The sequence below is a fragment of the Lepidochelys kempii genome, chromosome 1, assembly GCF_965140265.1.
Source record: "Lepidochelys kempii isolate rLepKem1 chromosome 1, rLepKem1.hap2, whole genome shotgun sequence".
Classification (NCBI taxonomy): Eukaryota; Metazoa; Chordata; order Testudines; family Cheloniidae; genus Lepidochelys; species Lepidochelys kempii.
This window is the reverse complement of record NC_133256.1, coordinates 257,795,434-257,808,296: the sequence shown is the minus strand read 5'-3', so window position 1 is coordinate 257,808,296 and position 12,863 is coordinate 257,795,434. Positions and strand designations below refer to the sequence as shown.

Below are 12,863 nucleotides of genomic sequence, written 5' to 3'. Positions count from 1 at the left end.
AGTGAGTGGAGGAGGAAATGGGAACAGTGAAGAGAAGGGCTCTCTCTCTCCCATACATACCTAACAGAGCTATATACCTCCTGATGGCCAATAGCGGTGGCTCCTGACATTTGCCCCCACCTCCTGCCACAGAATCAGGAGGAGACAGCATCAACCTTGGAAATCCCCTCTGTCTCATCACTGGGGAAACGGGGTCTTTGTGGTGATCTCACCCACCCAGTCTGAAACCTTCTGTACTGATGTGTGAGATTAGCAAAAGTGAGAGAGGAGGGAGGCGGGGGAGCAGGGGACGGGAGGGGAGTCATGGGCAGGAAACCAAGAATACATCAGACACTCTATATTTAGATCTTTTTATTCAGCTGAGGACAATATTCCTTGATTTCTCATTGTTTGAGAGAGGGCAGAGGGCAGGCAATCTATTGAAAAAGCTTTGTCCTAAGAGATGCCACTTTGTCTGGGCACACCAGGGGTGGAGGAGGGGCATATTATGCCAGTCAAATGTGCTTTCTGGGGGTTTTGTTAGTCAAACAGTCCTGGGTTGGATAGGTGGGAAGCTTTGTATTAGTGATGCTGTCACAGGGTATTAGGGTAACTGTTGCAGGGGGAGGTTTGGACCTGGAACACTTCTGTACTTAAGTGAGCTGTAGCTCACGAAAGCTCATGCTCAAATAAATTGGTTAGTCTCTAAGGTGCCACAAGTACTCCTTTTCTTTTTGTCCTTGGACAGTGACTCATACCAGACAGAATCTGTTGTGGGGTGTGTGTGTGTGGGGGTGCGGATTATTGTTATCTTCTGGGGGCAGGGGATAAGAGCAGGCGGGGATTCAATTTAGGAACATATGCAGAATGGTGTGTGAAAGTAACCAGAGTGGAGGTGGCCGGGGAGGAGGGGAGAGAAATCTGGGGCTGCCCATTTATTCCAGCTCCTAAGAGTGGGACAGAATTGTAACGAAAATAATATATTCATCCTAGAAGGGACTCTGGGTGTAGCCTCTGCGGGGAGGGGAAGAACCTGAGCTGGATTCCTGTGTCCCTGGAATGGACACTGGGTGCAGCCCCAGATATGCTGCTGTGTAAAGCTTGCTATTTCATTGACATTCTTCCCCCTTATTGTGCTCCTGAGGTAAAAGATCTGATAGTATCATGCTGGTGAGATCCCTGTTCACTGTGGGCCTGCTTCTCCAATGCCTTGCACTTTGCCTGGTGCAAGTGAGTGGAGAAATCTGATCTGGTAGCATTCTACACCCACTTTGCATGGGTGCAAATAATTATACAAAGTGCAAGACACTGGAGAATCAGACCATAGGTATGTAGGACACATATACCAATCTCTCAATATAACCAGCTCTCTCTTTCCTGCATTTCAGCTCCGAGTCTATTTTTAAACTCCCTCCTCGTTACATACCCTGCAAGATATCAAGTGCCCCCTCTATCCTGCATTGTGCCATATCCTGCTATATCACACACTTTACCCTTGGGGATCTCAGTCCAGGTTATGTGTGTTCAGAATTTATGTTGTTTGCAGCATTGTTGTAGCCCGCTTGGTCCCAGGATATGAGAGAGACAAGGAACGTGAGGTAATATCTATGACAGGACGCTTCTGTTGGCAGAAGGTACAAGCTTTCAAGCTACACAGAGCTCTTCTTCAGGCTGGGGAAGGAAGCAGAGGGTACAAAACTCAGTCAGAGTAAAGCATTCTGTGTGAACAGAGGGCAACAGGCACAAAACCAACGCCAACCCAGCTGATGCTAACTGGGCCTCTTGTTGGCAGTCTCAGCAGAGGGGCCAAGCATTGAATGGGCTGTGGAAATTAACCCACTGCCCTCTCTGTGCTAGAGTTGTTTCCTCAAGAGTGGGTTTGAGCCACACAGGCAGGGAACAGTGCATGGGCACAGCTAGAACTCTCACTTCTGCGGCTGGTAAACGGGACTTCAGGGTGGCATCCTGAGCTCAGCTCCACCACTGTAAAGCAGAAGGCAGGGCCAAATCCTGGTCCCAGTAAAGTCACAGGGAGCTTCTTTCGTTATTTTAAATGGGATCAAGATTTGACCCTAGCTCCTTTGGAGTCAATGGAGTTACTGCAGATGGAAATGGACACAAACAAGATCAGGCCTGGAGGGACAGACTCCAACCTCCCTCACACAGGTATAAACCAGAACTGATGTCAGTGGAGTTAGTTACGTCGGTGTAAAATCTGAATGAGAGCAGGAACTCACCCTCTGAGTCACATTCATCTCAGGTGTAACTTGAGTGGCTTCACTGGAGTTACACCATAGATGACTTTGGCCCTCAGACTCCAGTACTGTTAACCAGGCATCTCCACTGGCATAAAAGGGACACAATTGATATTTGGTTTTCTCTTTAGTCATGAAAAATAATAATGCCGGGGGGAGGGGGGAGGAGGCAGAGGAGAGAAGAGATGATCACTTTTGTTTTTCGCTCCTCATTTTTACTTCACATCATGAGTCATGTTATCATGTTCTCAGGAGCTGAGTAACTGCCGGGGCTATTTTTACCCTTGTTCTTTTTCAGCAGGCTTCCTTTTCTCTGCCGCTGCTGCTGGATGGACGAAGGACATGAGGATGGTGAGTGGCGGGGGGGGAAGGGGAACGGCGGGTGGGATGGCTGTCCGGGGGAGGGGGGGGAATGAGCCCCACCCAATTAGGAAACAAAAGCAATATATTAATATCCAAAAACAACAGGATGAGCTCTGATGTATGTCATATATATATATATATATATTATTATTATTTATTATATGGGGGGGAGAGAAATTCCTTTCCAATGCTAGTCACCAGTCTGGAAAAATAAAGAAGGAAAGCCGAACATTTTTTCCTTCCATCAAAACAGGAAAGAGATGGGGAGTGGGGTTGGGAGGAGACACATACAGATTGTAAAATGTTGCCAGAATAAGGAGATGGCTACCCTTTGCCCTAAACTTGGGGGGGAGAGCAGGGGACGTATATACTGGGGGAGGTGCATTCTCTCTCTCACACACACATAAAAATACATGCACACAGGTAGGTTTGAGGTATAAATCAATCCTCCCACTCTGCTTTATCTTATCCTCTCTTTGTATCTCTCTCTCTCTCTCATTCATACATCCATGAGGGACGAAGAGGTTGCCCATTTCCCACCCCCCCACCCCCCCAGGTGTGCATGTATGGGGTGGGAGGGTGAGCAGTGCCAGTCACCATTGTAAGAGCTCCTTTCCAACCCTTCTGTATCAAGAACTGTGTATGGTCCCATGGGTCTGGCCTGTGGTGTCCCCTTCCCCGACCTCTTCTTTCATTCAGTCACTGCCAGGGATCCCTTCAGGAGAGTGAGAGAGATTTACTAGCCCACCAGGAGGGGCAGAGGAAATCCTGGTTCAGGTGAGTGATAGTAGAAGTGGGGACTCCCTGGGAGGTCCTGGCAGCTCACACCAAACACTAACTCCCCCGGTGGCATCTCTCTCTGCCGTGTAGTTGTTCTGCCAGGGTTTTATTTAACACCTGAAAAGCAATTAGAGCCCAGAGGCCCTGTAATCCTTCTCCAGTTCAACACAAAGACAGAATATGCAAACCCTAAACAACTGTAGCTTTTTCTTTCTCTAAGCAATGCTCCCCACCCCATCTCTGTCTCCTTCCTTCATTCCCTCTTTCCCTTGCCTCCTTTCTGACTCCTTTAGGGCTAAGTTTGACCTTCAGGAAGTGGGTGCAACTCCCATGGAAGGTTCTGGGGCAAATGATAAATGGTGGTGTAGGTGACACAACTGGGGCCTTTTTCTGATCATACTTATACTGGGGTAAACCTAGAGTAACTCCACTGAAGCTGAAAGAGTACCACTGATATGAAATCAGAACTGACCCCTGGGGTATGTTAGTCACCCCTCTCCAAGATTTAGGTGGCCTGAATTCATCTTTAGCTGTGACTTCACTGAAGTCCATGGAGTTACACAAGGGATGAATTTATCTGGCTGCAATAATGGTAAATTACCTCCTGCTATTTTTGCCCCGGGGGACCCCACCCAAGCATTGCTAGTGGATCTCAATCTCCCCTATACCACTCATGCTCTTCCACCCTTGGGTCTGCCCTCCCACCACAGTTCTGCCAATGCACTACCCTGCAGCACCCTCTGCTGCTAAGCCACCCTAATCCTCATCAGCAGCACCCTCTGTTTTCCTGTTCTGGGCTCCCATACAACTCAGCCAATGTATCTCAATCCTGCTCTGCAGTATCACCTGCTATTCCAGTCCTAGAAATCCCACTCAGCTACACTGAGGCACTTTAGACCCTGACTTTCAGACCTCCTATTTTTTTTTCTATTGATTAATTTTAAGTAGAATTCATCATGGAGAGGCTGAGAGGCATGTCCACAATTCAGGCTGTGTCTTGCTTCCCACTAGAAACCCAATTTTGTTTCCTGCCCTTACAAAATCCTCAGAAAAAGTTATTAACACTCACATGTTGCATGTGTGATCTGTGGCCAGCTGAGAATTTTTTGCCAACATTTTAGGTGATGGGGGAGAAGCTGTTTATGTGCTAGGGAATCTACATTGTTTCAGGACTTTTATGTGCATGTTAAACCAATTCCCAATAACAAATAAATGATTGGGGCACAATAAACACAATTTTTCATTGTTTAAAGAGGGGGGGGAAATTTCTAATAAAAACACTTCATTATTAAAACTCCAGGCTATCGAACGTGGAGGGATCCTGTAGGGCCATCATATCTGTGGTTTGTTTGATGGGATCTGCTCAGTCATTACTAGGTTGTGACATTGCCTCATCAAGTCATGATGACATATAATGACACTCTGGCTCAACATCATCCCACTGCATCCAAACCTCATCCCACTGCAATATGATGTGACATAACATAATGACATTACCACCACCTCCAAAGTGCTTTGAAGTCCAATGAATGTCTCACAGCAGTCCTTATAAAAGGTGCGCTCGCCTCATTAGAAAGGTGACGATTCTGGAAATAATGAGGTGAGCAGCAACCCTATTTCATAAAAGCCCTGAAATAAAGAGAACAGAGAACTGGCCAAGTTCAGAGCTGGGGTAAGCAGGTATAGCCCCAATGAACTGGCATGAGGCTCAGTGGAGTTGCATCTGCCCAAATCTGAATTTGGCCCAGTACCTTTAAGATTTTTCACAAGAGAAAAATCTGTCCCTGTGTTAAAAACAGAAAAGACAAATAAATAGCCTCTGAAATCCAAGCAAATCTGAATATTATTTAGTTCTATTTTCAGCCAGGGTTACAGGTGGATGATTAGTCAACTTCCAAACATCCTCTTCCTTGTCGTTTAAAGATTCAATTGGGATTAGCTTTTCACTGTTGCTGAGCTTCTGAAAATTCCCCCGCATCATCCACATCAAAATAAATAACTTTACTTCCATCTGACCTCACATGTAATTTAGCTGGATATAGAAAAGCCAGTCCCCCAAAAGCAGACCCTAGAGTCATACAACATTTCCTAATGTCTCATGTCTCAGAGAAAAGATGCAGCACTTCCTGCCAGCTTAGTCCTTAGCCCCACTCACTTTGACTGATGTACCTAAAGTGCTGATCAGCTCCCTCGCTGAGTAGAGACAGCCAGTGGGGTCTATGGGCCATAATCTTGGTGGATGTAAATCAGAGTAGCTCTACAGAAATCAGTTCAGGTATCCCCATTTGCACTAGCTGAGGATCTGACCCTGTATGTTCGTAAGTGTGATGACTGATGTGATGTGAACTCGGCTCGGATGGTCAGTGGACCATGCCTAGAGAATGAAGGGAGCAGTAACAGTAAGGGTGTTAGTGGGGAGTGTGACTAAAGGGATGGGAAGATCTAAGAGAAAGCTCCTTTAAGTTCTGTGAAATATTGCAGAGGTGGCACTATGCCAGAGGGTAGATCAGACACTGCCTTCCCATGCTTCAGTTCTGGAATTAGGCTTGGGCCTGATTCAACACCTTTCCATCCCAAGCTTTTCCTCCTGCACCTGTGTGCCCTGGGTTGGATCCTCAGCTGGTGTAAACTGGCATAGCTCCGGTGACTTTACACCAGCAGAGAATCTGGCCTCTTGCTTCCTGGTTTAGGATGAAGGTGGCCCATGTACCTTGCTAACTCAGGGCACTTAGCTTTGCCCAGCCTTTCAATGTGAATATTATGCTTTTGTGCGTTAGGTTACATTTCTCTTGGAAGTAGGGAGCAGAGGGGATTGCTGTGTTGTTATGGGAGACATAGATACAGTGCATCTGATTCTGCAGTCAGGTACTCCACAGATTCCTGATTTACACCAGAGAATATGAGCTCAAAGTCAGGCCCTTTAGGTATGAATAGCTAAGCTGGGAGGACTTGTGATGTCCAGGGCCTCACACTGCAGAGGAGACATTGCACTGCACAGCTTTCTGCCCATCTCTTGTGGTTGCTGATCATGGAGAAGTTAAAGATCACAGGGCACTTCTAGAAGAGTAACTTCAGCATCCTAACCAGCCTCCCTTCCCTCAGCGAACGGGGTTCTAATAGCTGCTGCTATGTTCATATCATTGCTGAGGAGAGAATGGCTGGGGTCTTTGGCTAGGCTGTCACAGTGCCATCAGGATCTCTCTCTCTCTCTCTGCTGCATACAGTGTCCTGGGACCCCTGGGTTCTGAAGCTGAAATTCTCTTTCTATCAGAGAAATCACAAGAGCAAGCACCTTCACTTCAAATGTGTGAGTGTGTGTGTGAGAGAGAGAAGAGCATGTGGATGTGTCTGTCAGGATGCATGAGTATGTGATTATGGGAGTCTAATTGTGTTTATAGTGTGAGAGAGCACCTGTGAGTATCTCTGAATGCGTGACTCGGACAGAATACGCAAATGGTTGTGCATATGTCAAGAGCGAGGGCGTTGGAGAAAGAGCATGCAGTTTGTGTGTAGGAGAGAGCATGGGTGGGTAATGTCTTTGAAAGAGAGAGTACATGAGTGTGTGAGAAAGCACGTGTGATTTGTGTGTGTGTGTTTTGTTAAGTGTGTCATTTTGTTCGTGAAGAGAACATGTGAGTTTACGAGAAGTCATGATATGACTTTATCTTGAATTCACCTGTTAACTAACCCTCTTGCTTCCCCCAGCAAATACCTCCTTGCTTAATTTCCCTTTGGATGTTTATTACATGTGGAGATAATCATGCGGCAAAATTCCTTTTAGTGCCAAGAACAACACAAATTCTGTTGTAACAATGTTTGAATTTTTTTGGCTTTCTTCTGCACACAAAGAGATTGAAGATATTAAAATGACATCTCCTCCAGAGCAAGCGGGATGGCAGGGCAGGGGGAAAAATGCTGAGGGTTGCAACTGTGACAGTCTTAGTCTTGGGCCAAAAAACTCAACTGTACTGCTGGGAATATCTTTCTCCTGATCTCTCTCATTCCTGAAGGAATTTCTCTCCCCACGTCTATGTGAGCGTAGGGACATCACCAATATAAATTATGTTTATTATTGAGGGTCTTTTTTATTTTGGTGAGTACTGAACTGTCAGTGCCTTATTAGATTTTTTTTTTCTCTGTCTTTGATATACAGCCAAGAAAGGAGTTGCTGCTGGCTGTCTCCACCCCTCTCTCGTCTCCTTTAAAAGAACAGCTGAAAGGGTGGCACCTTATTCTCTTTCTTGCAGACTAAAATAAAGACCCACCAGCTCTCTCCCTGCTGCTCTCTCTCCTCCCACTTGATTTTACCTTTTTTCTTGTTGCAACAGAGCATAAGAGGCAGCAGCAGCAGCGCGGCTGAGACTTATCAAGACTCAACACACACACAGAATCCAGCCAAGACATTTGCTCACCTGTCTGCAAAACCAAACCAATCAGACCTCACATACAGCAAAACTACCAGCAACATTCTGAAAGAAAAGACACTGAAACCAGAAAATAATTTAAGAGACAAAAATTCAACTTAAAACAACTTTTATTTTTTAAAAAATATGCCAGAGGAAGAAAAACATTAAAAAAAAAACAAAAAAAATTAAGAAAGAAGATTTATTTTCTGATTTTGTATAAAGATTTAGGAAAACTTTGTTTCAGACTTTTTCTAGTTTTTTTTGGAAAACACTGCAAATCATTTTTACCTTTTTGTGGGGGACTTTTTTTTTTTTTTAAAAAAGAACAAAAATTAAGAAGGAAAAAGATAAGTGTGTGGACCATCCAATAAAAGGAAATACTGAAAGATTTCTTGTGGAGAGGGGGGAAAACAGACTTTGGATGCATACATTTTTGGGGGGACTGCCTTTTTAGTTTATTTATACTCCTCTCCTATATTCCTGCTGGCTGATGAGGCAGAGAAAGGGTCCGATAAGTAACCGAGAATTACTTTTTAAAAAATAAAGTGTCTGTTTTTTAACCCTTTCTTCCCCACTCCATGATTGTGGGAGACTAGAGAAAATAACTTGGAAGGGAAAATGAAGAAGTGCGGAGCACTCTGTGAAGGAGACAAGGCTGGAGCGAAACTGTAAGCAGAGACTGCCTCTCTCACCTCTTTGCCTAAGCGTGGGAATTTATTATTTCTTTTAAAGTCTCTCCTTCAATGTGTCTGGAACTTTTGGGGCTCAGAGTCGGTATGAATTTCAGACTGATCTTCATGTCTCTCTGGTACCTGCCTCTCATCAGCACTGAGGTGAGTGTTGAACCATTTTATTTAACAACTGAGAACAATCAATATCTGGTGAACTTTAGACCTAGGATAAAGTATACAGAGCAGAGCGAGACAGAACTCCTTATAGGTGTTTCTTTGACAAGTTTCATTGTGTCTGTGGGAACGGTTATACATTTGTAGGTTATTTTTAATAATACTTTATTTTGGTTTTTAAAAGGCAAGAAAATGAATAAGGGGAGAATAAATACGGTTGAATAAGCAACATTTAAGCTGCTGAACTGACAGTAAAAGGGAGTTGGGGAGAAGGATTCAGTTTTGACTCTGGAGTCACAGATGTAGTTTTACTTCTATAATTGGGGTGAGAGGGGGGCAGTTCCCGTCAGGCCAATGGGGCCACACAGGGGAAGGGGAGCAAATTCTGCACCTGCCCAAGGCTTGCAGTTTGGGAGAGGGCAACAGCCCCCTGGCCCCCCTCAAACTACACTCATGTCTGGGGTGCACTCCCCATCCCAACCAAATGTAGCAGTTGCAGCGTCTCAATCTCTCATGCATTTATTAGTTTTGCTTTTTAAAACAAACAAACAAACCTTATTTAGGCAACTCTTTTTGCAGCACACCATGGCTAGCCCTTGCCCTGCTGGCTAGCTGTTTGTGGGGGGAGGGGGGAACACCTTCTCCCACCACTCCCCAGAGAAAACATGTAATCCAGTGGCATCTCAGATCTCCAGATGGGGATCTTCAAGATGGGTTCTGCTGGAATTAAACAGGGATGAGCCTGTCTGGCAGTTCAAGAGGGAGCCTGGGGTACTTGTTGCAATGAGGGGCGGGCTAGACAGAATGAGTGAGCTCCCAGTAGTTAAAGAAGGCGCTTGCGGTACATCTCACGGTGCTGGTGGAGTCAGAGGGAATGAAAGAGCTCCGGTGTCGTTCAAGACTTATGTCTCTCTCACGCTGGGAGGTCAGGCTGAGTGGAAGTGGGGAGCTCCCTGAGTTCTTGCAGCTGAATTCTAGCCCTGGTTGCTGGCTGCAGCAACGTGTTCCACAGCTGTTCTGGGCCGGGAGCTGCAGCAGGGATCCTCCTATCAGTTCTGAACAAACACCCAAGAGGAAGGGAAGATAGCAACGATTTGCAGGCTGGAGAGAGATTTGAGGGGGAGGGTTCTTAAAGGAACCCAGGTCCTCTCTTTTGCTTTCCTGGTTTTATCCCCCACCCCAAGAGCTTTCTTCAAACACGTTGTGCCCGTCTCTTGGGACGCTGCGATATCTCTTACCCCCGTGTAACTTAATTGGGTCAGACCCTGAGCATGCTGCGCGGCGTGTGTCCGTATGAGTCAGAGTGCACCTCCAGAGGGTCAGGACGTCGGGCGGGAGAGCTGCAGCAGGTTGGCTGGAAATGCACAGCTGCAGGGGAGAGTCATTACAAAAAAAAAAAAAAAAGCTGGGGGGCTGAAGAAATCAAGTTGGCGGAGTTTGCTCCTCCTTGCAGCGAGCTGGCAACAGCAAAGACTAGAGCCCGGGAGCGAGAGGAGCACCGCGAGTAAGGAGGACTCGTACTTCTGCCACAGAGTTATTCAGAGAGCGCTCAGGGCAGGGCGCAGCCAAGTATCAACAAGCACGCCATGAAAAAATACAGCCCCCTGCACATAGCAAAAGGGAGGCGGGAGAGGGTTAACACGGAGGTGAGCCTAGCCGAGATGGAAAGCTGGGACCCAGCCAAGGCAGGTTGTTTTGACCACCAACTCGTGGAAAGAATTCTCCTTTTGTTCTCCGTGCTCCTGGGAGTCGTCATGCAGATTTCACCCACCTCCGCTCGCTCCTGCCTTGCGGTGCCAGCGGAGGACGCCCCCCCCCCCGTGCCTCACCTATTTGGGGGAGGGGCAGGTGCACTTCGGGCCCCACCCTTTCTACAGCTGCAGTCACTCACCGTGCCAGTCTCATTCCCCAGAGCCAAACCAAAATAAAACCCAGGCGGAGGGAGGAAGGGCTTCCTCACCACGGGTGACGATGATGATCATCCTGAGAAAAAACAGCACAGAGTCATTCCAGGATTTCGGCCCAAAACTCTCTCCACCTTCTCGCCCTCCCAACTGCAGGAGTTTCCACCACACCAGTGTTTCTTTCCTTTTAATGAGGATGAATCAACCCCACACTCCTGGTTACTCCTCCACGGGCTTGCTACAGCTTTATCCGGAACAGCTCTGGGGGAAAGTAATCATCATCATACTTAGCAGCTAGAGAGCATTTTACATTTTTTTTAAAGAACTGGGCAAGCCTTAACCAATGAAGCCTCATAGCCCCTCTGTCGGGTACCGTAAGTGCAGTTTAAAACAATAACAGTAAGAGGACCAAGACAATGCCACCATGACTAAACAACAGAGGCAGTTAGGAGACAAAAAGACACCACTTAAAGTCAAATCCCCCTGAGAAAAACAGAAAGGAACATTAACGCTGTCAAGTCAAGCGTGGAACCCTAGGCCGGTAAGGAAGAATCTGAAGAGTAACTAGCCAAAGGCACAGAAACTAAGAGCAATTTTTTTAAAGTCCACCAGAAGCGGGAAGCCAGCCAAACCATCAGTGGGGCCCCTAGATGACAGAGGTGCTAAAGGAACACTCAGAGAAGACAAGGTGATTGCAGAGCGGCTAAATGAATTCTTTGCATCAGTCTGCCCTGCAGAGAACGCAAGAGAGATTCCCACACCTGAGCCATTTTTTTAGGTACGAATCTGAGGAATGGCCCCAGTTTGAGGTGTAAATAGAGGAGGTTTTGGAACAAGCTGATAAATTAAACACTAATAGATCACCAAGACCAGATGGTATTCACCCAAGAATTCTGAAGGAACTAAAATATGAAATTGCAGAGCTACTAACTGTGGTATGTAGTAACCTATTGCTTAGGGCTTGGCTACGCTTGCAAGTTACAGCTCAATAAAGCAGCCCTGGGCACTCTAGCTCACTCCCCGTCCACACTGGCAAGGCACGGAGAGCGCTCTCACTCCGTGGCTACAGCGCTGCTGATACTCCACCTTGGCGAGTGGAATAACATTTGCTGCGCCCCCGCTGGAGCGCCGCAGTGCCAGTGTGGACGAGGTGTTGCATTACTGTGCTCTGATTGACCTCCGGAAACGTCCCACAATCCCCTTAAGTCAAGTGGCCACTCTTGTCATTGTTGTGAAATCGGCTGCAGGAATGCGGAAATGCCCATTGAAAGCTCCCTGTGGGAGAAGCTGGCTGCTTATCAGCTCCGAGAAAAAGCAAACATTTACTGTTTGCTTTGAGTGAGTGAGAGAGAGAGGCGGGGAAGGGAGGTCTTAACTTACAAGAAAGCATGCTGACACACACTCAGCACCCCAAAAACGCACTCTCTCTTCCCCTACATACACACAACACACTCCCTGTCATGCTTCCCCTCCCCCATTTGAAAAGCATGTTGCAGTCACTTGCGTGCTGGGTTAGCTGCCCATAATGCACCACTCCCAATACCGCTGCAAGTGCCGCAAATGTGGGCACGCCAATGCGCTGTCAGCTGTCAGTGTGGACAGACTGCAGCGCTTTCCCTACTGCACTCTACGAAGGCGGGTTTAACTCACAGCGCTCTACATCTGCAAGTGTAGCCATGCCCTTAAATTGGCCTCTATACCAGATGACTGGTATCTAAGATCTCACCAATTTTTAAAAAGGCTCCAGAGGGGATCCTGGCAATTACAGGTCTATAAACCTAATTTCAGGTCCAGGCAAACTGGTCAAAACTATAGTAAGATACAGAATTATCAGATGCATATATGAACACAATATGCTGGGGAAGAGTCAACTTGGCTTTTGTAACAGGGAAATCATGCCTCACCAATCTACTAGAATTCTTTGAGGGGATTAAAAAACATGAACAAGAGTGATCCAGTGGATATAGTACTTGGACTTTCAGAAAGCCTTTGATAAGGTCCCTCACCAAAGGCTCTTAAGCAAAGTAGGCAGTCATCAGATAAGAGGGAAAGGTCTCTCATGGATCAATACCTGGTTTAAAAGATAGGAAACAAAGGGTAGGAATAAATGGTCAGTTTTCACAGTAGAGAGGTATAGCGGGGGTCCCCCAAGGATCTGTACTGGGACCAGTGTTGTTCAACATATTCATAAATGATCTGAAAAAAGGGGTAAACAGTGAGTTGGTGAAATTTGCAGATGATACAAAATTACTTAAGATAGTTAAGTCCAAAGCAGACTGCAAAGTGTTACAAAGAGGTCTCACAAAACTGTGTGACTGGGCAACAAAATGT

General features: G+C 46.4%; 1 protein-coding gene across 3 annotated transcripts in view; it reads left to right on the top strand.

Moving 5' to 3' along the window:
* Positions 1 to 2,561: 2,561 nt before the first annotated feature.
* PDGFB (platelet derived growth factor subunit B) overlaps positions 2,562 to 12,863 on the top strand; it is a 29,794-nt gene continuing 19,492 nt past the window's right edge. For 2 of the 3 annotated variants that reach the window (XM_073326753.1, XM_073326746.1), the window contains exons 1-2: positions 2,562 to 2,585; positions 7,531 to 8,616. In XM_073326753.1, coding sequence (XP_073182854.1) covers positions 8,527 to 8,616 — 90 coding nt within the window. In that variant the 5' untranslated portion in view covers positions 2,562 to 2,585; positions 7,531 to 8,526. Of the gene's footprint in view, positions 2,586 to 7,530; positions 8,617 to 10,850; positions 11,311 to 12,863 lie in introns of those variants that run through there. The other variant, XM_073326761.1, reaches the window with a different exon arrangement.